This window comes from Ovis canadensis, chromosome 1 (genome assembly GCF_042477335.2).
Source record: "Ovis canadensis isolate MfBH-ARS-UI-01 breed Bighorn chromosome 1, ARS-UI_OviCan_v2, whole genome shotgun sequence".
Taxonomy (NCBI): domain Eukaryota; kingdom Metazoa; phylum Chordata; class Mammalia; order Artiodactyla; family Bovidae; genus Ovis; species Ovis canadensis.
Genome location: NC_091245.1, coordinates 165,640,462 through 165,668,168, shown reverse-complemented (window position 1 = coordinate 165,668,168; position 27,707 = coordinate 165,640,462). Strand labels below are relative to the sequence as shown.

At 36.9% G+C, this 27,707-nt stretch overlaps 2 protein-coding genes across 2 annotated transcripts; both read right to left on the bottom strand.

The window, feature by feature from the left end:
• Positions 1–8,641: 8,641 nt before the first annotated feature.
• On the bottom strand, positions 8,642–9,574 carry LOC138430500 (olfactory receptor 5AC1-like). Its single transcript, XM_069572666.1, has one exon. It carries the CDS (start codon positions 9,563–9,565, stop codon positions 8,642–8,644), a length of 924 nt encoding a protein of 307 aa, XP_069428767.1. The 5' UTR covers positions 9,566–9,574.
• Positions 9,575–22,353: 12,779 nt separating this feature from the next.
• On the bottom strand, positions 22,354–23,274 carry LOC138430484 (olfactory receptor 5AC1-like). Its single transcript, XM_069572665.1, has one exon. The coding sequence runs from the start codon at positions 23,272–23,274 to the stop codon at positions 22,354–22,356; it is 921 nt and encodes a 306-aa protein (XP_069428766.1).
• Positions 23,275–27,707: the final 4,433 nt, after the last annotated feature.

The following is a 27,707-nucleotide window of genomic DNA, read 5'->3' as shown; positions in this document are numbered from 1 at the left end:
ATGGATCGTAGTGAAGAGTTCTGACAAAATGTGGTCCACTGAAGGAGAGAATGGCAAATCCCTCCAGTATTCTTGCTGTGAGAACCCCATGAACAGTAAGAAAAGGCAAAAAGATATGACACTGGAAGATGAGCCCCCAGGTCAGAAAGTGTCCAGTATGCTACTGGGGAAGAGCAGAGGGCAAATGCTAATAGCTCCAGAAAGAATGAAGCAGCTGGGCCAAAGTGGAAATGACACTCAGTTATGGATATCTCTGGTGATGAAAATAAAATCCAGTGCTGTAAAGAACAGCATTGCATAGAAACCTGGAATGTTAGGCCCATGAATCACGGTAAATTAGGTGTGGTCAAGCAGGAGATGGCCAGAGTGACCATCATCTTAGGAGTCAGTGAACTAAGGTGAAATGAAATGGGTGAATTTAATTTAGATGACCATTATATCTACTACTGTGAGCAAAAATCCCTTTGAAGAAATGGAGTAGCCCTTGTAGTCAATAAAGGAGACAGAAATGCAGTACCTGGGTACAATCTAAAAAAATAACAATAATCTAGGTTGTTTCCAGAGCAAACCATTCAATATCACAGCAATCCAAGTCTATTCCCCAACCACTAATGCTGAAGAAGCTGAAGTTGAACAGTTCTATGAAGATCTACAAGAACTTCTAGAAATAACACCCCCAAAAAATTTTAAAAGATATGCTTTTCACCATAAGGGATTGGAATGCAAAAGTCGGAAGTAAAGCAACACCTGGAGTAACAGGCAAGTCTGGCCTTGGAGTACAAAATGAAGCAGGGAAATGAGAGCACATTGGTCATAGTAAACACCCTTTTCCAAACAACCCAAGACACAATTCTACACATGGACATCACCAGATGGTCAATACAGAAATCAGATTGATTATATTCTTTGCAGCTGAAGATGGAGAAGCTCTACACAGTCAGCAAAAATAAGACCTGGACCTGACTATGGCTCAGAAGTGAAGTGTGTGTGTGTGCTTAGATGTTCAGTCATGTGCAACTCTTTGTGACCCCATGAACTGTAGCCCACCAGGCACCCATATCCATGGAATTCTCCAGGCAGGAACACTGGGATGGGTAGATGTTTCCTTATCCAGGGATCTACCCAATCCAGTGATCGAACCTGGGTCTCCTGCACTGCAGGTTGGTTCTTTACCATCTGAGCCACCAGGGAAGCCCTATATGTCAGTTGCGCATGCATGCTAAGCTGCTTCAGTTGTGTCTAACTCTTTGCAACACTATGGACTGTAGCCTGTCAGGCTGCTCTGGCCATGGGTTTCTCCAGACAAGAATACTGAAGTTGGCTGTCATGCCCTCCTCCAGGGGATCTTCCCAACCCAGGGATCAAGCCCACATCTCCTGCATCTCCTGCTTTGCAGGCGGGTTCTTTACTGCTTAGCCACCAGGGAAAGCTACCAGGGAAACCTATATGCAAGTTGCTGGTGGTGGTGTAGTGGTGGTGTTAAGTACAGAAATCACTCCCTCAGTACCATCTCTGTATCTGAAAATTGTGGCAGAGGTATCCCCACTTTACTAAACTTCTTATTCAGATGGAAATATTTATATAGTCAAGCCAGCTAATCCTCTATACCATTATTACTGTTTATTTTTAATATCAGGCGTTTAAATAGTCTGTTCCAGCTCTTAATTAAACCACTGCTTTCTGGATGATAAGTAATGTAAGTCCACATGGTGTTAAGCTTCTTAGCCAAAGTTGTTAACATTAGTTTCAGCTTGTGATCGGAGTTTTGATATTTGTTGTTGTCACTGTTGTTCAGTCACCTGGTTGTTTCTAACTGTTTGCAACCCAATGGATTATAGCACACTAGGTCTCACTGTCCCTCACCATCTCCTGAAGTTTGCCCAAGTTCATTTCCATTGCATCAATGATGCCATCCAGCCATCTCATCCTCTGATGCCCTCTTCTCCTTCTGCCCCCAATCTTTCCCAGCATCAGGGACTTTTCCAATGAGTTGGCTATTCTCATCAGATGACCAAAATACTGGAGCTTCAGGTTCAGCATCAGTCCTTCCAACAAGTATTCAGGGTCGATTTCCCTTAAGATTGACTGTTTTGATCTCCTTACTGTCCAAGGGGATATATGACCATTAATTTACTGCTCTATGACCTCAGCCACAGGGTAAACAAAGCTCAAAGTACAGCACATAATTATTATTGTCAAAACTCATTTCAAGCCACCCAATAAGACTGGTGAGGATCCTGTATACTATCCTTTTCCTGCCATTGTGTATATTTACTCTTGCCTCCTTCAGTTAAGAATTTATCTGCAAGGTAAATGGCTACAGATTTCCAAAAGGCATCTTGTCTCAGTTCTGGACCTTCTGTTAATGAATCAGGTAGTTTGCTTTGCTTTATCAGGGGAAGAATCAAAATGTTCAGACTATTCTCCTAGCTCACTAGGAGCTAGGAGATGTTAGCTCCTTGGGGTGTCCTATATTCAGTCTCAGTGACAGAGTTATAGTTTGGTCATGAATACAAAAATAGGAGAAACTTCCTGCAGAGCCACCACCAGTGGATATTACTGTATATATTCTTTTCATTTAGTCAATGACTTCTGCTGTGTTATCTATTTTTCTGGAACATTTTTCTGGCATTCTTTACATGCACCAGTTATCTCAAGGTTTAAAATTATCTACTTTTTCCCTGAGGGAAATTATTTCTACCAGAGCCTAATAACAGACCTGCATTTGGCTTTCCAAAAGGTTCTTCTTTGCTGCACACCAAGTAATTTACAAGCCTAAAATCCTCAGTGAATGCCATTGTGTGATAGTGTTAATGTTTGCCAAAGACTGCAATCTTTCTGCAACTGTACAGCAGACACATTTGAAGTCATTTGTGACTTGGAATGATACAGTTCCAAAGAGACTGAGTTCAGTTTATAAGTTTCTAGAATTATTTTTCTTAACCCCGTTAAAATTCAGATTTCTTTTGGGTAACAGTATAAGGTTTAATAAAATGCTCAAGTGCAGTAAACATACTCATTAATATGCAAATAGCCCTCTTCTTCTCTAAAGAGTCTACAAAGATAGCAATTCATTCCATACTATTTGTAGAGTGTCTGCTGGGGTCCAGTCCAAGTTATTTCCCCAAATTTTATGTCTCAGGAAAGGCACTATATTTTAGCTGAATGAATTAGCCATTTTGTATTAGTCATATATGTCACCACAGTTCCTAATTCCTAAGTGTCTTCCTTCTCTAAAAGATAAAGTATCATAGTATTCTCAGTGTATCAATGATAAGCCCATGTCCTCTTTATAGGGATCAAATCTCTTAATCTAATGAAGATGTATGGCTACACAGGCGCAATTAACTATTCAAACATGTATTAGAGCCTTCATCAAATAAAATTGTTTGAACTTTCTTCTGAAATTAGAATAAAAATGTAATTCTTTGGCCAAATCTATATTAGTATACCAGCCACCATTAGTTCACTCTACTTCTTAAACTGTTTTCACCATACCTAGCACAGAGCAGGTGATCAGTAGAATCAGTTCACACAATTCTAAATCTTCTCATCTGTATGTCAAAGTAGAAATGAGTGGAAGCTAATTAGACTAATACCTGATAGATACTAGCAAGCAATGGCAAAGCCCTCCATTCTCACAACATATCAAATCCAGTAAAACATTCAGATAGAGGTGACATTTCTACGGGCTGTCCTTACTTTCTTATATTCCAATTTGTAATTTAATATAATATTAGTACTTACTAACTGATGTTGAAGCTGAAACTCCAATACTTTGGCCACCTGATGCAAATAGCTGACTCATTTGAAAAGACCCTGATGCTGGGAAAGATTGAGGGCAGGAGGAGAAGGGGACGACAGAGGATGAGATGGTTGGATGGCATCACTGACTCAATGGACATGGGTTTGGGTGGACTCCGGGAGTTAGTGATGGACAGGGAGGCCTGGCGTGTTTTGGTTCATGGAGTCACAAAGAGTCGGACACGACTGAGTGACTGAACTGAACTGAACTGAACTGAACTGAACTTACTAACACCATATCACATTATCTTCAAAGTATTATCTTTTAGTCCTTTAATGTTGCCCTCTTTGTCTCTAACTCATATCACTGTGTATTATGTTTCCATTTCTGGTAATCCCAGAAAACTCTGTTCAATACCCCAAAGCCGTTTAACTTAGACCAGTCACATATGTTTGGGTTTTCCTGTTGAAACTTTGAAAGCAGATCTCAACCATCTTTTTATTCTTTTTCCTTAACAAAAGGAGCATCCCTTGTTACTTCAAAGGAATACCCTTTGACAAACCCCAAATAGGAGTAAATAGAACAGATTTGTTGAGACTATTTTGGCAAGGCAAATACAGTTGCCCTAACTACCAGTTTTCTACCTCCCAGCCGGTAATAGTTCACCACCAAATTTTGTGTTGCACCCTCACTAGTCCATTTCTCTTGCTGATATCACCATCTTCTGCTCTACATACTTTATTTTACATGTTTGTTGCATCACTCAGTCTATTTCTTTTTTAATATTTAGTTAGTACTTATTTGACTGTGCTGGGTCTTAATTGCAGCCGGCAGGATCTTTCAGTTGCAGCATGTGAACCCTTAGTTGTGGCATGTGGGTTCTAGTTACCTGATCAGGGATTGAACCCAGGCCCCCTGCTCAGAGTCTTAGCCACTGGACCACCAGAGAAGTCCCTCATTCAGTCTGCCTCTTTGTGTTCTGATATAATTTCCATTTTGTCAATGCTTTTAAAAAGTAAACAAGCCGTGTTTCTAGATATATTCCCTTTTTTGCCTTTATTAACACATTCTGTTAAATCACAGAAATTTGAAGGTATATCATCTAAATTCCATTGATAAAATATGTCTCCCATGTATGCATTCATGCTAAGTTGCTTCAGTTGTGTCCAAGACTAGGCGACGGACTGTAGCCCACCAGGCTCCTCTGTCCAATGGGATTCTCCAGGCAGGAATACTGGAGTGAGTTGCCATGCCCTTCTCCCATGTCTCCCATAACTTGCCTCAAAAAACTTCCACTGTCTCAAACCAAAGATTAGTTTTCAATTACCTTAGCACCAAAACCCCAAAAGACCCTCCTGACCCATCCTTCTGCACAAGGGTCATTTAATAAGACCACTGTAGATTTCAAATGTATAATGATAACCAAATTCTTAAGATGAAATAGGCTTACCCATTGTTTATTTACTCAAATTATTACCCAAGTTCACCTAAATTTAAGCAAAAAATACCAAAAAAGTGAAGTATCAGCACACATAACAGCAACATGACAGAGGTCTTAGATACCCAGATACAGCTTCCAAAGTCATTCTCTGAATGCAAATTGTTGCTGTGTGGCTTTTCCCTAGTTGCAGGGAGTGGAGGCTACTCTCTTTTGCAGTGTACAGGCTTCTCATTGTGATGGCTTTTCTTGTTGCAGAGCAGGGGCCTTAGGGCACCTGAGCTTCAGTAGTTGTGGTTCCTGGGCTCTAGAGCACATGCTCAATAGTAGTGGCACATGAGCTTAGTTGGCAAGTGGGATCTTCCTGGACCAGGAATCGAACCCATGTCTCCTGCATAGTCCAGCGGATTATTTACCACTGAGCCACCCAGGGAAACCCTCACATCCACTTTTTAGTGCATCCGTATTCTACAAAACACAGATTGTACAATAAACAATTTTAAGATACTTGACATACAATATATTTAGGAACATTTCAGAGCAGCAATCAATTTGTTCCAACCCTGCTTAGAATTTAATTTATCCCAAGTTGATGCATCTCTTGAGTTGACATGACAAGGCTGTATAAATGTCAGTCCCTCAGGGGACCGTGAAACTGGAGGAAAATGCTACAGTTTAACTTAACCTTTATTTCCAAGGTAATGTGTGGATTTTGTTGAAAACAATCCTGATAAAACCATGTATTACTTGTGCAATTGTGAAGATATTAAAACATATTATAACATATACGGTAGTTCCCCTTATCACAGTTTTGCTTTCTGCAGTTTCCATTACCCAAAGACAATGATGGTCTCAAGATATTAAATGGTTGCAGAAATAAATAATTCAGAAGTTTTAAATTGTACACAGTCTAAGTAGCATAATGAAATTTCACACCATCCTACTCCATCCTTCTGGGATGTGAACCATCCCATTTGCCTAGCATGCTGCTAAGTCACTTCAGTCGTGTCCGACTCTGTGAGACCCCATAGACGGCAGCCCACCAGGCTCCCCCATCCCTGGGATTCTCCAGGCAAGAACACTGGAGTGGGTTGCCATTTCCTTCTCCAAAGCATGAAAGTAAAAAGTGAAAGTGAAGTCGCTCAGTCCGACCCTCAGCAACCCCATGGACTGCAGCCTTCCAGGCTCCTCCCTCCACGGGATTTTCCAGACAAGAGTACTGGAGTGGAGTGCCATTGCCTTCATAGACACTATCGTACATGCTGTATACGTATGCACTTCTCATCCCTAGTCACTTAATAGCTGTCTGGATTATCAGATTGGCTGTTGCAGTGCTTATGTTCAAGTAACCCTCATTTGACTTAATGTTGGCCCTTAAACACAAGAGTAGTGACATTGGCAATTTGACAACGAATAGCCATAAAGTGCTTCCTTTAAGTGAAAATATGAAAGTTCTCAATTTAATAGGAAAAAATCATATGCTGAAGTTGTTAAATTTTATGGTAAGAACATTCATGAAAGTGTAAAGAAAGAAAAAGAAACTCTTGTTGATTTTACTGTTGCACCTCAAACTGCAAAAGTTACAGCCACAGTGTATAATAAGTACTTAGTTAAGACTGAAAAGACATTAAAGTTGTGGTAGAAAAAAGGAAACAGAGTTCAAAACTAATAGTAGTTTCAGGCATCCACAGAGGATCTTGGACTGGATTCCCCACAGATGAGGGGTGACTACTGTAGTTGCTTTTGCAAATACCTCAAATAAAACATGTTGTACCAGGTACATTAAAAGATAAATGCATTTACATGTACATAAATGAAAAGTATTTAAGATTTATTTTAAAAACACCAATAGTAAATACAGAAAAAATATTTTATTCAGAAAGAACTTAAAATGTTAAGGAAACCAATTTAGTTTATAAAATGAGTTTCAAAGACTGAAATTGCTAAAAGTCACCTACAAGAATGGATAGCTTTTGAAGTTTTTTAATCATGTGGGATATTTTTAAAATAAGTTTTATTATTAGGGGCTAATTTGAAATAATCTTGAGACTATACAAACAAGTTGACTTTTAAAAATAATATTTATATGATAAATTAAATGATAAAAGAAATTTACCACACGCTTATATTTTTAGATAATATTTTTAGTATATTTATTGGAACTGTTGAGATCTAAAATGTTTTTAAAATACTAGAACAACAAGCATATTTAGTCTTAAACAACTTAAACTTCATTCTCATTTTGTGTAACTATTTTTCCTAAATGTATGTGCTAAGAAAAAGCAGATTGTCCAAGGAACATTGTTTTGCTAACAGAGGATATGAATTATTTATGTCTATTTAATACTCCTGAAATAAACTGGAATATATATATATACATATATATATATATATTCCCCCCATCTGTGAAGAATCCATTCCAAGACCCCCTGTATATGCCTGAATACATATATGAACACATCCCAAATTGAAGTACATTAGTGGTAGAGAATTCACTGACACCAGTTTTCACCCATATCTTTACATACTAAAGTGAAAATGAAAGGGAAGTTGCTCAGCGGAGTCCGACTCTTCGCGACCCCATGGACTGCAGCCTATCAGGCTCCTCCGTCCATGGAATTTTCCAGGCAAGAGTACTGGAGTGGGGCCAGGTTCTTATCTCTGATCTAGGTTCCTTGCCTTCCTCCTACTAAAAACTTTCTTTACTACTTCCTTCTACTAAAAACTGATAGGAATAGTAATGCAACCAAGGCTGATGTCTGAGATTGCTTTTTATTACACTCAAATATTCCTAAACTTATAAGTTATTGAATATCATGCTATATTATGCTACAGACAATATTCCTGATAAAAATAGTATGTAGAGTTACAAGTAGGAGCTGTGGTTAATTTTGATCCTCCATTCTTTAATTCATGCCTGCTTCCATTTTTCTTCCTAAGATCCACCAAATTTTTAGAACCTTTTACTTTATCCTAACTTGTATCACTAAACAATGCATTTCTCCTCAGGAATATATTCTGTCAAGAAGTAGACTTTTGTCCATCTACTGTAGTTATTGTGCATGGAAGAGAACAGTGACACTTTATTACTGGCAGGGCCAGAGCAGTGAACTGGGGTAAGGAACTAAGTGCCTAACCCTATCTGCCAGTCTCTGAGCTGTTTCTAGGAAACTGTCAATTACTATCAGGAATTTTTTAAGTCTCAGGAAAATGGTTAATTTGCAAAAGCTTAGTGTCTAGATAAAGATGGAGCACAATGTTTCTAAATGAGCTAGTTATAGGTAAGTTACCAAAATTTTGCTGGTCCCATATCCAAGTAAAAAATAGTAGGAAGTTCACAGACCATGCTGACCTCTAGTTCTCTGAAGAAATGGCAGAGCCATGGCAAATCTTTAGGAATTGGGGCAGTTTTAGAAGACAGTAGAAAAGAAACAATTTGAAAATTGTCTAGCAACTATTCATTTCTTCATTATTCTTTTCAAAGCACTTATAACCTCTTTGTTTCTCAGGCTATAAATAAAAGGATTTAGTAGAGGAATTATTATTGTATAAAATAAAGAATATATTTTGTTGTGATCTTCAGAGGGACCAGACCCAGGACGCACATACATGAAGAAGAGAGTGCCATAGAACAAGGAAACAGATAGAAGGTGGGCACTGCATGTGGAGAAGGCTTTGCTCCTGCCCTTTTCAGACTTCTTTTTCAGAATGATAAACAGGATAAAGGTGTAAGAGACCATGATGGTCATAAAAGTGAAGACTTGTATAAAAGCTGAAAAAATAAACACCAGAAGTGTATTAAGTGTAGAATCAGTGCACGAAATTTTGAACAGTTGTAAAATTTCACAGTAGAAATAATGTATTACATTGGTCCTACAGAAAGTTAATCTGAATAACAAACCCACATGAATGGCTGAATGCAGAAAACCAATGAAATATGAAACACCTATAGACTGAATACAGAGTCTGTTGGACATGACTACTGAATAAAGCAAAGGGTTGCATATGGCTGCATAGCGGTCATAGGCCATGACCACCAGGAGGAAACACTCTGTGGTGGCAGTAGACCCAAAAAAATAAAATTGGGTCAGACAGTCGAAGAGAGCTATTACATGATTCTTTGATAAAAAATTTGTAAACATTTTTGGAGTCACGGAAGATGAACAACAAGCATCTGCAAAGGCCAAGCTGCCCAGGAATAAGTACATGGGGGTGTGAAGATGGGGGTCCTTCCAGATGAGAAAAATCAGCCCAAGGTTGCCCACCATGGTGGTGAGGTAGATGCCCAGGAACACCAGGAACAGGGGGACCTGCAGCCCTGGGAGATCTGTGAGTCCTGTGAGAACAAACTCCGTCACCAGAGTCATATTTTCTTTTGCCATATCTGACCAGCTAATCACTAAAATGAAAGAATAAGTGAGGGAAAATTAACAAAAGAATCATAAAAACAGTGGATTGTTAAGTTACTGACATGGTAGACATGCTTCTCATTTAATTAGTAGTTCTTAATTTTTACCTTCACTTACCTACTTTTATATATATTTAAAGTTATCTGTAATAAAATGTTCTAAAATTAGATTCACTTAAATTGATAGGTAAATTTGCATTTACCAAATTCAAATGCAAATCCTTTTCAATCTAACATGGATAACTTACAGTTTTTAGAATTGCTTGAACTCATTGAAATTCATATGGAAGAAAATAACTTCTCATTCTGCCCAAGAAAAATACAAATGTGGAGTAGTCAAGAATACCTTAATTGATGTTGAACAATAATGTAGAGACCTGATAATCAAAACATTAAGATAGTGGCATAAGAAGAAGCCAGAGGATCAGTGAAACAGAAAAGAGAACTCAGAAGTGGGTTCCAATATATATGGGAACGTGGCATGAAACAAATATGATATTTCAGTTCAGTAGGAAAAGGACAGTTGATTTAATGGGTTATGCTGACACTCTTTGCTATCTGTGTGGAATGATTAGTAAATAAGGTTAGTCTCCTACCCCACACCATAGATATTGTCTTAAGTAATTGAGAAGACAGTGATGTAACATAGGGAATAGAGAAATTGTTGTCCAAGAGAAGGAAGCCAGTAAAATAGATAGCTTGAATGCATAGCAAAACAATATCCAACAAAGTCAAAGGGTATATAATTAGTTTGGAAATATATCATCCATGTATATGAAAGACATAGATTTATGTCTATAATATAAAAAAACTTAAGAATAGATTTAAAAGGCAAGCAATCTAATAGACGAATGAGTAAATGACAAGAATAAACAAGTTTACAGATGAAGAAATCAAAATAACTAAAAATAAAATTAAAAGATGCCCAAATTTCTATGTCAAAAATACACACATGTGAACAAGAACAAAAACAAAAATGGAAGGATACTTCCTTTCTCATATATCAGAATAGCAGAAATAAAAACAAATAAAAATACTCAACATTGACTAAAGTGAGAAAAGTGTTACTTTCATATGTTACTTGGGGAACTATGAATTGCAACAGCCTTTTCTTGAAAAGCAATTTTATGCAATCCCATTTAAGTTTTTAAAATACATATATCTTTTCATCTATCATTTATATATATGTATATATATATATATCCTAGAAATAAAAGCACTGCTATGCAAAGGTAAATATACAAAGAATATTTACTGTATTATTGTTCAGAGTAGCAAAGACCATGCTGTTCACAGGGTTCTCAAAATTGGGAAAGGAGTACATCAAGGCTATATATTGTTACCTTGCTTATTTAATTTATATGCAGAGTACATCATATGAAATGCTGGGCTGGATGACTCACAAGTGGAATCAAGATTGCCGAAGCAATATCAACAACCTCAAATATGCAGATGATACCACCCTAATGGCAGCAAGTGAAGAGGAACTAAAGTGCCTCTTGAGGAGGGTGAAAGACAAGAGTCAAAAACCTGACTTAAGGTTCAGTATTCAAAAATGTAAGATCATGGCATCCGGTCCCATCACTTCATGGCAAGTAGAGGGGGAAAAAGTGAAAACAGTGACAGCTTTTATTTTAATGGGATCCAAAATCACTGTAGGTAGTGACTGCAGCCACAAAATTAAAAGACACTTCCTCCTTGGAAGAAGAGCTATGACAAACCTAGATAGTATATTAAAAGCAAAAATATCACTATGCCAACAAAGGTCCATCTTGTCAAAGCTATGGTCTTTCCAGTAGTCATGTACAGATGTGAGAGTTGCCATGAAGAAGGCTGAACACCAAAGAACTGATGCTCTCAAATAGTGGTGCTGGAGAAGACTCTTGAGAGTCCCTTGGACTTCAAAGAGATATATTTCAAAGGAAATCACTCCATGATGTCCATTGGAAGAACTGATGCTGAAGCTGAAGCTCCAATACTTTGGCCACCTAATGAGAATAGCTGACTCATTGAGGAAGACCTTGATGCTGGGAAAGATTGAGAGCAAGAAGAGAAGGGGGGTGACAGAGGATGAGATGGTTGGATGGCATCACCGACTCAATGGACATGAGTTTGAGCAAATTCTGGGAGACAGGGAAGGACAAGGAAGGCTGGCACGCTGCACTCCATGGGATAGCAAAAAGCTGGACACAACAGCAAAGACAAGATGCGGCAACAGTGAAATGGGTAAATAAACCAGAGTACATTCATATTATGGGATATAGGTCAATCATGAAAAAAGAACTCTTCTACCTAATTTTAATTTTGGAATTTCTGCAATGTATAATTATTGCAGAAGAGCAAGATCCAAAAAAGTATAAAATGTGTGGTCTCATCATTGTAAAACTAGCAATGTATTTTTTAAATCTCTATTTTTCATTGAGAAACATGGATAATAAACACTAAATTTATAGCACTGGTTTTTCTGGAGTGAGAGTAGAGATAGTAATAATTGAAGTAGAGGGGAGTGAAAGTCAGAATAACAGTTCCATTAGAAAAGCAGCAAATATATATATAGAGAGAAATATATATCTGATATATATAGATAGATAGATATCAGAAATATTTACTGGAAATTTAGAATCTTAAGAAATACTTACCCTGCATCAGTTGGCTCAACTCTTTTTAGAATCTGAAATAACCAAATCATTGCTATCCTATAATGTATTAATATAATTTAATATAATTTAGACAAAAGTAGTAACTTTTGTGAATTTTTTTTTCAAGAGTTATATAGCAGAGTCTTTTAAAGTTACCTTTAGACTTTAGCGTACATACTCATGATTCCATGAAATTAAAGAATTTTTATTATATATAATAAGCCTGAAGCCAGAATTCCCATTCTGAAAATTACAAACAAGTTAACTTTAGGCTTCATAGCTTATCTCTCAAATTTTAAAACTTCATATTTGTAAAATAACCCCTGATTTTTTTTTCTATTTTTCATTCTTCTGTTAAAGTTTCTTATTAAGAAATATCAACAAATGTGTTATCTACACAGCAAAAATTCTAACTGAAATATTCATGTTTAGACATAGATTAACTTGCTTGCCCAGATTTTGTTTGCTGACTTGAAAAAGGAAAAGACCTGTCTAGGGTTTTAATGTCTTATGTAGATATTTTCTTATCATACAGGCAAATTACAAAGCTATAATAATGAAAATATGAAAATGTCTGCATCCTCACCCAGCTCCTGTAAAATATGGGAAACTGAAAATGTGCCGCTTTTCTCAAAGTAACACAAAAGGTACAGAAATGAAGCACAATTATTTACAGATGGCTTTTTCTTGGAAATGCAAAACTGGAAGAATATAACATTTCTTTCTGTTATTTGAAAACCCATTCTTAAAAAGTTTTGAAATTTCTTTATTGCTTCCAAATTATTCCCAGTAGGTAGGATGAAGTCAAAGTTGTTCTACTGGGCATTGTAAGCTAATCATCAAATCATTATACACTTCTAGTTATAACAATTAAAACTATCCATTGTGTCCTCAAGGTTCACTTTGGGGACACGTTTAAAAATATCACTGAACAGGGTAGAGAATAAACTTGTTTGCCTTCCTCTTTTTTTTTTTTTTTTTTTGATGCTCCCACTCCCCAACTACCTACCTGACTTGCTTACTTGAAACTCCCAAAGGTACCTTAGAATTAACATGTCCAAATCTGAAATTATGATCTTCCTCTATTCCGCCCTCAAACCTGGTATTCTTCCAGTGTTTTCCTGTGTCACAGAAAATAGGGTCACAAACCAAGAGTTCATCTGTCAGTGACGTCTTAAATCCAATATTTCTTTTTATGCAGTCAGTACTAAAATCTAAAATACATTCATCTCTTGCCTGGCTTATTAAATAACCTCCTAACTATACGATATGCATCTCTTAACACAGTCATCCGATGTATTTTCCACACTGACACAGGACTGATTTTTATAAAATGTATACTGTTTCACTACCACACCATAATACATGCTTGCCCCTATTTAAATGTTATTAATAATTTTTCGTTGCACATAAAATGACAGCTGAAGTTCTTTTTTTAGTTTTTTATTTTATATTGGAGTATTGTTGATTAACAATGTCGTGTTAGTTTTGGGTGTACAGAAAAGTGATTCAGTTATACATATACATGTATCTATTCTATGGACTCTATGGTTGTGTAACTACACACTGTAACTACTGGCTCTGTAGTTGTGGTGCACGGACTCTGTAGCTGTGGTGCAGGGACTCTGTAGTTGTGGCACACAGACTCTGTATTTGCAGCACATGGGCTCGGTTGCACCCCAGCATGTGGGATCCCTGTTCCCTGACCAGGGATCAAACCCACGTCCCCCACACACACTGCAAGGCAGACTCTCAACCATTGGAACACCAGGGAAGCTCCATTGCCCATTTTAAATATAGTAGTGTGTACGTATCAATCCCAGACTCCTGATCTATCCCTCTCCCTGACCCTTAACCCTCTGGTCACCATAAGTTCACTCTCTAAGTCTGTAGGACTGTTTCAGTCAACAACTGAAACTCTTAAGCTTCATATTCAAGTCCCTGTACTGAGAAATAAGCCCAATAATTAACCGGATGCAGTTAAGGAATTTTATTGCATTGTATGTGTGTATTTTTTTACAGAATGTTAACTGAACTTACAGATATTTTTCAATATCTAAGTAAACTGACAAAATAGAAGTTAATTTCTCATTCATGATAAATATAAATCACATGTTCCTAATTGTTAGACTATTCTATCCCAACTGATGATTCAAAGTTCTAGACTCCAGCTTATCATTCAGGCATTTTCCACACAGAAGTTTCAGTACTGCTTCTGCTTTAAGCCTTGGCATTTTGGCCATGAGGCATGTGGGATACTTGCTCTCCAGCCAGGGATTGAACCTGCACCCCCTGCAGTGGCAGGCGAAGTCTTAACCACTGGACTGCCAGGGAAGTCCTCACACATAACTTTCTTCAGTGACTGTGTTCTCATCTGGATCAAGCTGGAAGGAGAAATTTCATGGGGGATTCCGAATGTGAGGGGCTTATGAGCTAGAAATAGCATATCACTTTCAATCTTAAACTCAATCATAATACTGCAGTGAACTGAAAAGGGAGACTGTGTATCTGGGAAGAAACGAACATGGATTTGGTTACTGGCTAATTATTTCTTCTACTGTACTTCTGATTATCATTTATCTTTTTTACCCTCCTTCTTGAAGCTTCCTCAATGGCTCAGTAAGTAAAGAATCTGCCTACAATGCAGGAAACACAGGAAACGTGGGTTGGATCCCTGGCTCCAGAAGATCCCCTGGAGGGGGAAATGGCAACCCACTCCAGTCTTCTTGCCTGAAAAATCCCAAGGGCAGGGGAGGCTGGTGGGCTACAGTCCATGGGATCACAAATGTTGGACACAACTGAGTGACTAAGCACAATCACTGGGCAGCACTACACGACACTCCTGAAGGGAGGTACCTTGTCCAGCTTATGGACTCCACTAGATTAGACTAGACTAGACCCGCCTTCTTACGTATAGAATACTCTTGGCCTCTCAAGGCAGTCAAACCCAATTCCTATTTTGTCCCTAACTCAATAAAAAGCTGGGATTTCAAGCTGATACTTTGTTCTCTCCAGCAAACTCAGCTATGGCTCTTCCTTATGTAGATACCAACAATTTTAAAAAATATTATTTTGCATGTGTTATAATTACACACGGGCTTTCATGCATGGCTCAGTGGTGAAGATTCCACCTGCCAGTGCACGAGAGATGGGTTCTTTCCCTGGGCTGGAAGAATCCCCTGGAGGAGGGCATGGCAACCCATGCCAGTGCTCTTGCCTGGAGAATCCCATGGACAGAGGAGCCTGGTGGGCTATAGTCCATTGTGTTGCAAAAGACTGGAAAATGACTTAGCAACTAAACAACAACATAATTACACACTCCCAAAACACAATTTTGTAGTTTTTCTGTCATCCAATGGAGCACATGAACTTTAAAACGTATCCATGAAACTTATCAGTTTAAATTAACATATTATCATCTTATAATGCACCAATCTGCTGTTTAACAAAATGTCCAGAAAATAAATGTTTCTTCAAATATAGAGCAAAAGAGCTAAGTTATTCCTAGAGCACGACCATCAATTTATAACATTACCCACCCCAGATAAATATAAAACACTTATAATCCTCATTTCCATGGACAGAGGAGTCTGGCAGGCTACAGTCCATGCGGTCGCAAGTGTCGAACACAACTTAGCAAGTAAACCACCACCATCAGCCCTCATTCATGATTGGTATTGGAAGAATACATTTTTCACAAATCAGTAGCCATATATCTCATACCAGATATTGTATTGAATTATTCTATTTAATAAGAGCAGCATATTTGCAAAACAACAATAGGCAATGCAACATGGCTAAGTTTTTGGTTTCTACCATTTTCATCCATTCCCTACACAGTTTTGCAAAGTCTAGGATGGTAAAATAAATAAGAATGTAATGAGGATCACACTATCACAGCCTTTGAGTTTCTGAGAATCATACTAGTTGAACCAAAAATGCCTGACATGCTTCTCTGAGATGCAAACTTTTCCATTGAGTGAAGCTGGACAGTTTGCATGGGGAAGATCCTAAATGACTAGTTGAACAGAACTGCTTGTTCTAAAGAGGTTTATGCTAAAGAAGGTCACAAGTATTTGCAAGTCCTTTAAATTCTAGAGGAAACCACAGTCTAGCACTGCCTTTATCTGAGGTGTTTTGAATGCCTGCAGGATTGAACTATTAGTATTTTTTAAATGTTAAATCACAGAATCTCTGGGGGAGTAGGGGGAATGTATATATTTATACAACAGACAATCTTGAGTTGCAAAAATTTCCTCTGACAAACATTGAGGATATGGAAATCTTACATGAGGTTCCCTAAGAAAAAGAGCAAATTGCATTCACCGTGGACTATTATGGTTTGTTCATGCCTTTCAAACCAAACAATGATTCTCCTCCTTAGCTCCTTAGCTTAGCAGTAACTTGAAAATCACCTCCAAGATATTATTTATGGGCCTAGAGGAAATTTTTAGGTAATGCTATATTTTGCTTTGCAATAGTGAAAACCAGGACTAGGGTTTTTATTTTTATTGTAGTATATCAGATTTACATTACTGTGTTAGTTTCAGGTACACAGCAGAGTGATTCAATTATCTTTCTCAGATTATTTTCCACTATATGTTATTAGAAGATATTGAGTATAGTTAGTTCCCAATGATGTAGAATAAATCCTTGTTATTTACACCTATTTTATGTATAGTAGTTTGTATCAATTAATCCTATACTCCTAATTTTCCCTTTCCTCCTTTACTTTCCCATATGGTAACCATAAATTTGTTTTTTATATCTATGAGTCTGTCTCTGTTTTGTATATAGATTCCTTTGTATTATGTTTTAGATTCCACTTATGAGTGATATATTTGTCTTTGTCTGAACCACCTTACCTAGTATAATATACTCTAGGTCCAATTGTTGCTGCAAATGACAGTTTTTATTCTTTTCTATGGCTGAGTTATTTTCCTAAAATATCTTTAGTCAGTCGTATATTGACAGGCACTTTGGTAGTTATTTCTATGTCTGGGCTATTGTAAATAGTGCTGCTATGAACACCTTACCTGCCTCCTGAGAAATCTGTCGTAGTCAAGAAGCAACAGTTAAAACTGGACATGGAACAACAGACTGGTTCCAAATAGGGAAAGGAGTATGTCAAGCCTGTATATTGTCACCCTGCTTATTTACCTATATGCAGAATACATCATGTGAAATGCTGGCCTGGATCAAGCACAAGCTGGAATCAATATTGCCAGGAGAAATATCAATAACCTCAGATATGTGGATGACACCACCCTTATGACAAAAAGCAAAGAACTAAAGAGCCTCTTGGTAAAAGAGGAGAGTGAAAAAGTTGGCTTAAAGCTCAATATTCTGAAAACTAAGATCATGGCATCTGGTCCCATCACTTCATGGGAAATAGATGGTGAAGGTGACAGAAACAGTGGAAGGTGACAGACTTTATCTTTTTGGGCTCCAAAATCACTGCATATGGTGACTGCAGCCATGAAATTAAAAGACTCTTGCTCCTTGGAAGAAAAGCTATGACCAACCTAGATAGCATAAAAATAAGCAGAGACATTACTTTGCCAACAAAGGTCCGTCTAGTCAAGGCTATGGCTTTTCCAGCAGTCATGTATGGATGTGAGAGTTGGACTATAAAGAAAGTTAAGCACAGAAGAATCGATGCTTTTGAACTGTGGTGTTGGAGAAGATTTTTCCCTGGTGGCTCAGACAGGCTTTACACTCAGGCTTTACCATCTGCCTGCAGTGTGGAAAACCTGGGTTAGATCCTGGGTTAGATCCCTGGGTTGGGAAGATCCCCTGGAGAAGGAAATGGCAACCCACTCCAGTACTGTTGCCTAGAAAATTCCATGGATGGGGGAGCTTGGTGGGCTACAGTCCATGGGGTCGCAAAGAGTCGGACACAACTGAGCAACTTCACTTCACTTTGGACTGCAAGGAAATCCAACCAGTCAATCCTAAAGGAAATCAGTCCTGAATATTCATTGGAAGGACTGATGTTGAAGCTGAGACTCCAATACTTTGGCCACCTGATGGGAAGAACTGACTCATTTGAAAAGATCCTGATACTGAGAAAGATTGAAGGCAGAAGAAGAAGAGGATGACAGAGAATGAGATGGTTGGATGGCATCACCAACTCAATGGACATGAGTTTGAGTAAGCTCCTGGAGTTGGTGATAGACAGGGAAGCCTGATGTGCTGCAGTCCAGGGGGTCGGAAAGAGTCAGACACAACCGAGTGACTGAACTGAACTGATGAACACTGGGATGCATGTATGTTTTTTAATTGGAGCTTTCATCTTAAGCAGATATATCCAGGAGTGGGATTGCTGGATCATATGATACCTCTATTTTTAGTTTTTCAAGGAAACTCCATGCTTTTTTTCATAGCTGCTGCACCAATTTACATTCCCTTCAACAGTGTACAAGGGATTCCTTTTCTCTATATCCTCTCCAGCATTTCCTGTTTGTAGACTTTTTGATGATAACCATTCTGACCAGTGAAAGGTAATATTGTATTGTGATTTTGATTTTCATTTCTCTAATAATTACTGATATTGTGCATCTTTTTATGTGCCTTTTGACCATCCTCTTTGGAGAGGTATCTATTCAGGAATTCTGTCCATTTTTTGATAGGGTTGTTTTTTCAATATTGAGTGTTTGAGTTATTTGTATATTTTGGATATTAACCCCTTATTAGTCACATCATTTGCAAGTATTTTCTCCCTTTCTGTAGATTGTCCTTTTATTTTGTTAAAGGTTTCCTTGTTATGCAAAAGCTTTGAAGTTGAATTAGGTCCCATTTGCTTATTTTTGCTTTTATTTATTTTGCCTTGCAGAAATTATTTAAGAAAATATTGCTATGATTTATGTCAGAGAAGGTTTTGCCTATATTCTCTTCTAAGTTTTTGTTGGCTTCACGTCTTTTTAAAAAATTCTTTTGTTGAAGTCCAGTTTGGCTTTTTTTTTTATTTTGGCTATTGCATCTTAGTTGCCGTGCTAGCTTTTCTCTAGTTGTGGGAGCATGGGCTACTCTCTAGACATGGTGTGCAGGCTTCTCATTGCGGTGACTGCTTTTGTTTCAGACCCTGGGCTCTAGGTTGTGTGGGCTTTATGCGTTTTGGCACGTGGGCTCAGTAGTTGCAGTTCCTGGGGTCTAGAGCACAGGCTCAATAGTTGTGATGCACTGGCTTCATTTCTTTGTGGCATGTGGGATCCTCCCAGACCAGAGATAGAAACTGTCCCCTGCACTGGCAGGGGTTGGATTCTTTACCACTAGGGAAGCTGGTTTCACGTCTCATTGTTAGGTCTTTAAACCATTTTGAGTTTATTTTTGTATATGGTGTGACGGAGTGTTCTAATTTCATGATTCACATGTAGCTGTCCAACTTTCCCAACACTACTTCTTGAAGAAGTTATCTTTTTTCTGTTGTACACTTTTGTCTCCTGTTAAAGATTAATTGACTGTAGGTGTGTGATTCTGTACCATGGATTTATATGTCTATTTTTGTACCAATACCATGCTGATTTGTAGATTTGTAGTATAGTGTGAAGACTGGAGAGTTATGTTTCTACCTTTGTTCTTTTTTCTCAGAGTTGCTTTGGCAGTTCTGGGTCTTTTGCGGTTCTATATAATCTTTAGGATTATTTGTTCTAGTTCTGTGAAAATGTCATGAGTATTTTGATAGGGATCACATTAAATCCGTAGATTGCTTTCGGTGGTATGGTTGACAATATTCTTCCAACACAAGAGCATGGGCTATCTTTCCATTTCTTTGAATATCTTCAGTTTCCTTTATCAATGTTTTATGGTTTTCAGCATATGTGTCTTTCACCCCATTGGTTAAGTTTATTCCTAAGGTGTTTTTCTGATGCTCTTTAATTGGATTTTTTTCACTCTCTCTTTCTGATATATATATATATATTATTTTTTTTTACTCTTTTTCCAATATTTCATTGTTAGTGTAAAGAAATGCAAGCATTTATGTGTATTAATCTTATATCCTGCTACTTTGCTGAATTAATTTATTAGTTCTAATAGTTTTTGTGTGGAGATGTTAGGGTTCTCTACATAGCTTATCATGTCACTTGCAAATGGTGACAATTTTGATTTTTCCCTTCCAACCTGGATACCTTTTATTTATTTTTATTGTCTGATTACTGTAGTTAGGACTTCTAATTCTATGTTGAATAGAAGCAGAAAAGAAAGGATCAGAGCCATATATGATTCCTTTTCAGGCCCTAATCTGTAATTTAGGCAAAAGTAGCTCTTTTCTAAAACTTCTTGGGATGAGAAAATAATGCCTCCACAAAGATGTGATCCTGAAAAATGTTATGTTGCATAGCAAAAAGAGAGTTAGTACTGCAGCAGACCTTAAAATAGGGAGATTATCCTTGTTTATCTGGATGGGTCCACTGTAATCACAAGGGTGCTTAAAGCAGAAGAGGGAAACAGAAGAATCAGGATCAAAAGAAAACATAACTGCAAAAGTCAGACACAGGGAGAAGCAACAGTGCTGGCTTTGATGACAGAGGAAGAGGCCGTTGAGCCAAAGAATGTAGACAGTCTCTAGAAGCTGGAAAAGGAAAGGAAACAATTATCTCCCACAGAATACAGAAAGCAATTCTGCCCTAGTGATACCTTGATTTTATTCCAGTGAGATCTATGTCAGGTTTCTGCACTACATGCAGCACTATTTACAATAGCTAGGTCATGGAAGCAACCTAGATGTCCATCGACAAATGAATGAATAAAGAAGCTATGGTACATATACAATGGAATATTACTCAGCCATATAAAGGAACACATTTGAGTCAATTCTAATGAGGTGGATGAACACAGAGCCTATTATACAGAAGGAAGTAAGTCAGAAAGAGAAAAATACTGTATATGGAATCTAGAAAGATGGTACTGATGAGCCTGTTTGCAGGGCAGCGGTGGAGATGCAGACACGGAGAACAGACTTGTGAACACAGTTGGGGAAGGAGGGGGTGGGACAAATTGAAGGAGCGGCATGGAAACATATATATTACCATATGTAAAATGGGCAGCCAGTGGGGATTTGCTATATGACACAGGGAGCTTAAACCAATGCTCTGTGACAACCTAGAGGGATGGGATGGGGTGGGAGGTGAAAGATAGGTTCAAGAGGGAAGGGACATATATATACTTACAGCTGATTCATGTTGCTGTATGGCAGAAACCAAAATAATACTGTAAAGCAATAATCCTCCAATTTACAATAAATAAATTTTTAAAAAGATTTCTGTACTATAGAAATGTAATATGATAAATTTGTATTGTTTTAAGTCACTAAGCTTGCAATGGCTTGATTTTTTAAGCCACAATGCTAATTTGCTAAAACAGCAATAGATAACACACTACTCATACCCATCTAATTTTCCTCTTTACTTTGCAAATCTCCAGCCTCTCCAGATGGGGGATTAAAACCTGCATGTCTGAGTCCTCTCCTACCATTGCATCTTCTGTTTTCCCTCATCATCTCCTAAAGCCAGAAGAGGTAGACTTTTCCCCCAATTTTGAGGTGTCTTCCTTTTAACAGAGTAGCAAGGTTAAATCCTCTGCTCATATACAGAAAAATAACAGGAAAGGTCAATTCACCAAGCCTGGTATATCAACATATACCAAAGAAGGAAATAAATGGATTTAGGAACTCTACCCATAATAATTGTTGAAAAGCAATTGCTGGTTTTTTCCACCATGAAAAGAAACATGTTAAAAATGGAAAATTAAAATTTTATTGTTTAACTTACAAAAATATTATCCTATTGACTTTGGAACTTCCTATGACTGACTTTCTCCAAAGAGACTGTAAGATGGGAGTCCTGACATGTATCATCATGTACTGATTCAGTGTCAGTTTCATCCTTAAAGATGAGTTTAAAACAACAAGAAAAAGTCAGTGACGACTGTTCTTATTGTTCATTAATTATTTTGATGATTACATTAACTTATAACTGACAATCATAGCTGGTGTAAATATTATTATTAATGCATTAACAACTATTCATTCAGTCCCTACTGTATGAAAACCCATGGCCAGTCATTATGCTTTATTTAAAAAGAGGAAAAAGTGAAGGATAATAAAAGATTTCCTGATAAATATTTATTTATTTATCATTTTTCTACATGCAAGTAAAACTTCTTTGTTTCTTAGGCTATAAAAAAAGGGGTTTAGCAGGGGAATTATAATCGTGTAGAACAGTGAATACATTTTATCCTGATATTGATCCTGGCCAGACCCCGGACGCACATACATGAAGAAGAGAGTGCCATAGAACAAGGAAACAGAAAGAAGGTGGGCGCTGCATGTGGAGAAGGCTTTGCTCTTTCCCTTTTCTGACTTCTTTCTCAGGATGGCAAAGAGGACACAGGTGTAAGAAACTATGATAGTCATAAAAGTAGAAGCTTGTATAAAAGAGGCAGAAATAAAAAGCACCAAGGCATTAATAGATGGATCAGTGCAAGAAATTGTAAAAAGTGGCAATATTTCACAGAAGAAATGATCTATTATATGGGACCTGCAGAAAGTTAATCTAAATAACAATCTTACATGAACTATAGGATGTAGAAAACCAATTGCATATGATGCACTTATCAACCAAGTGCAGAGTCTGTGGGACATCACCACTGGATAAAGCAAGGGGTTGCATATGGCTACATAGCGGTCATAGGCCATCACCACCAGGAGGAAACACTCTGTGGTGGCACTGAAAGCAAAAATGTAGAACTGGGTGATGCATTCAATGAAGGATATATGATCCTTAGAAAAAAAATTCATAAGCATCTTGGGAGTCACAGAAGATGAAAAGCAAGCATCTACAAAGGCCAGGCTGCCCAGGAATGAGTATATGGGGGTGTGAAGATGGGAGTCCTTCCAGATGAGAAAAATCAGTCCAAGGTTGCCCACCATGGTGGTGAGGTAGATGACCAGGAATACCAGGAACAGGGGAACCTGCAGCCCTGGGAGATCTGTGAGTCCTGTGAGAACAAATTCTGTCACCAGAGTCTTGTTTGCTTCCATCATATCCACTCAGGTAGATCACTGCAATGGAGAATTGAAATCAAAAAATTTATCAATATTCATGAAAACAGGTATTGGATGGTAATGTCTTCTTCTGTTTCTGATGCTCTGACTGAAGTAGTGTCTCTCTTTTTTAAAACACACTTCAGAGTATTAGGACTTGGACACGACTGAACAACTACATGATGTGATAAATATTATAAATAATTTTCAGAGGCAAAGTCTTTTTTAAAGGCATATATATATATATATATACACACACACACACATATATGTGTGTGTATATATCTACATGTACTTAAAGGTTTATGGAGGAGGCTATAAACACCAGTTAACTTAGTCCATAACTTGTCACTCATAAATATCTTAAAACTGAATGTATTGTATTAACATTGAAACTTTGAACAGAATTAAAAGTACATTATGCATTTTATACTAAAATCTCTAAAGATTCAGACTGGGTCAAAAAATTTTTCATTGTTTCAAATGAAACTCTTTCATATATTTTCTACTGAACCAAAAAGTAGGCTATACCTTTATATAGCCTATATATCACAAATATATATTTTTTATCCTAAGACATGAATAAGACAGAAAGTTATAGTACCATTTCTGCTGATTTCTATCCATTATAATTTTGTTGTTTGATCATATATTAATGAAATTACCCCATATTCCTAATAGACTCCTTTGATGATATATTCATCAAAAACATTCAAATTTCAAATATATTCTTGTTAATTTTATTCAATAAATTCTCATATGTGGTCATAATCATTCAGTCCATCACCAAACATTTTTATTGCTCCTAACCTAGAATATCATCCTTCTTGGCTCAGTCAAATATAGAACCTCTAACTCAGGTATTATACTAAGATGCTGAAATAACCCATCTTTTAAGAAGAAAAAGAAACCTGACACTAGCCGCTCATCTGCAGATTTGAAAAGGATCTAAGAGACGTTGTTAAACATGCCAAGTAAACAATTATCATGAAGTTAACCGAGAATGTTTCTAATATATCAGAGGCTCATAATACTAAAACAATTGTAACATTTTTTTTCCTGCTGTGTTTGAGATAAGAACTAGAAATTTCAAAATTAGAGTGGATTAAAGCATTACAGAAGACACTATAGTCAAAAAGATTAGCCTGTGTTTTGGAGCTCTTTCAATTTAAGTAGTAAAAATTATAAATGTTGTTTAAATGCAAATCAAAAAAGGAAAAAAATCAACAACATTAATAGGAAACCACTAACATGAAGTTATATGTGAGTTTTATAATCCTGGGAAGCAAGTGAGAAGGCTGGATCCTGTGGAAACCCAGGGGGTAAACCTAAGTCTACATCATCACAATTCATTTCATCAGTGACAAATTATGAAGAATTCTGAACATAAAATGTGTTTGTGTAACCCAAATCCCTGCTGCAGGGTCTACCGATTTACAAACAGCTGATCTAAGTACATAACCCTGCAAGGGAGTGCTCATAATTATTGGATTCACAACTCCCTGCTTTTCAATGACTCTGCCAAGCGGGAGTCATTCCAATGCAGATTTTTATTTCTCCAACCTAGTCACCAAATCTGTACAAGGTTGTTGAAGATTTCACTGCCAAGTCTCTGCTGGCCTAAAATATTTTCTTAAAGTGCCTACTTTATAATTCAAAGAGAGGACACCATGTGGAAAATTTAAGAGATACAGATTTTGTGAAAACTTCAGTTCTGACACAATCTTTGAACCATAAGTAGATAAGAATTGGGATATTTTCGACAGAAAGGAACCTAGAAGTTGTTTTTCCCTTTGAAAAGAGAGGCTATGTTGAGAAAAAAATATCTTCACAGAGAATAGGAAAAGAGATGGTTGGAGATTAATATTAGACTTAAAAGTATAAACAGAGAGTTGGTTAAATTGGCAGTGATTATTAAGTAAGCACACTGCTGTCAAATCACTGAAAGGAGTATATTATCCTGATTTACACTCTGCCTAGAATATAAGATATGGCTCCTGGCAGATGTCATCAACTCCATCTTTCTTCCTATTTCCAGAGAAGTACAAAGTAAACAAGAACCAGGATGAAGTCAAAGACATAGACTGTCCTAACAGTTCCATAACCCTATGATTCTTCACTGTTGGAAAATCTTCCAGATTCTGTGAAACTACAGTAAAGGCCAGAATGAATTCCACTTTTACAGATAAAAATATTAAATAGATTCATTCTATGGCTCATTATTCTGGAAAATTTTCACAAAAATGTAACAAATTTTCTGAAGCTAATTTTCTGCCTCTGAATTATTAAATGATTATTCACTGTATGACCTCATTTTAAGATTCTCATCTATAGTGCACTGAATTTTCTAAGGGAAATAGGCCCACAACTTAAGAAACTGAGTCCTCTGTTAGTAAGTAGCATAGCATAGTGGTTAAGAACTCTATATGTAATAGCATGAACTCAAGTCTTCATTCTCCAAGTATATAGCTTTTTATCCATAGGATTTAGAGAATATAATGTATATTTATTCAGTTTAGGATTACTTTGTTCTATTTGGTAGATAAATCAGCTGAAAAGAATTTTAAATATTTTTGACAGCTGATGAGAGACTCTAAGTACTAAAAGTAAATTTGTTCTACACATTTTATGGAAAGAATAATGACAATAATAGCATTGTGTCTTCACCTAATTCTTATAAGAGGATACAAAGATACCAGGAAATATAGACTTTCATGAACAGCTCACTGTATAACAACAAAGATATCAAAACAAATATTCATCTCCAATTAATTTCCTTTGAAAATGCACTTTGAAGAAAAAGGTATTTATATCTTCCATCTTCAAATCTGTTTGTGAAGGTAATATTAAAGTTCCCCCAAAGCCATCAAAAGATTCCCTATAGAATAAAGCCAGCCTACCAGGCATTATACATTAGTCAACAAATTGTTTCAAACATATTGTTCTTCAACTGTTACTTTTATAGCCCACTTCTTTCTTTTTAAAACAAAAGAATCACTATTTAGTTGTAGAAAAAATGGAAAATGTAGAAAGTACAAAGAAAAAAATTCTTCTGATTTCACTAATCACTGATCATTGCAGCTATCTTTTGGGTTTTTATGTGCAATTATACACAGAAGCTATATATACATTTATATAAACATAACATATAAACATTTCTATATGCAAATAATATTATGATTGTGCTGCACATAATTTTTCAAAAATAACCAGTTGAATAATATATTGCTCACATTTTCTATGTTATTAGTTTGAAAACTTTTGGGTTGTTTCCTTGGCTACATCATCATCAAAACCTGTAATTATGAATACACATAATAGTCACATAATCATATTTATTTATGTTAAGCTTGGCAAGATATATTCCAGACCTATATGTATTTGGGAAAAAACAGAAAACTACTGAGAGCTTAAAAACTTGTACTATAGTGTGTAGTATACAGTCAGGAAGGTTGATTCCTACAGCTCTGTTTTTCTTTCTCAATATTGCTTTGGTTATTTGATATCTTCTGTGTTTCCTTACAAATTTTAAGATTTTTGCTCTAGTTCTATGAAAAATGCCATTGATATTTCGATAGAGATTGCAATGAATCTGTAGATTGCTTTGGGTAGTATAGTCATTTTCACAATATTGATTCTTCCAACCCAAGACCATGGTGTATCTCTACATTTGGGTCATCTTTGATTTCTTTCATCAGTGTCCTATAGTTTTCTGCATATAGCCCTTTTGTCTCCTTAGGTAGGTTTATTCCTAGTACTCTATTTTTTGTTGTTGCAGTAGTGAATGGGATTCTTTCCCTAATTTATCTTTCCAATTTTTCATTATTAGTGTGTAGGGAAACAAGTGATTTCTCTGTATTGATTATGTATTCAGCAACTTCACTAAATCCGTTGATTAGCTCTAGTAGTTTTCTGATTGTATCTTTAGGATTTCCTATGTATAGAGTCATCACTGCTGCTGCTGCTGCTAAGTCACTTCAGTCATGTCCGATTCTGTGTGACTCCATAGACGGCAGCCCACCAGGCTCCCCCGTCCCTGGGATTCTCCAGGCAAGAACACTGAAGTGGGTTGCCGTTTCACAAGTGCATATATTATACTCATTGTACACATGAAGAAATTAAAACACTGTCTACTGAGTTAGCCTCAAACATTTTTTCTTCACTCTTTGCACTAACAAATTTAATGGAGCTTCTTATGATCACTTTTAGCCTCATTTGAGACTCAGGAAAAAAAAAAATAGGTCTTTTGATTTGACATCCTGTGCTTTTTCACTGCTCCAGGCTGCCTGATTTGTAAATTGAGGAAATACCACCTCATTATCAATTAAGATGATTCAGATAAACACACTTTGAAAGTCTTGAAGTAATAATTAAATATGAAGTCATGTGTTAGTCCATTTGGGCTGCTGTAAAAGCATACTCACTAGACTGGA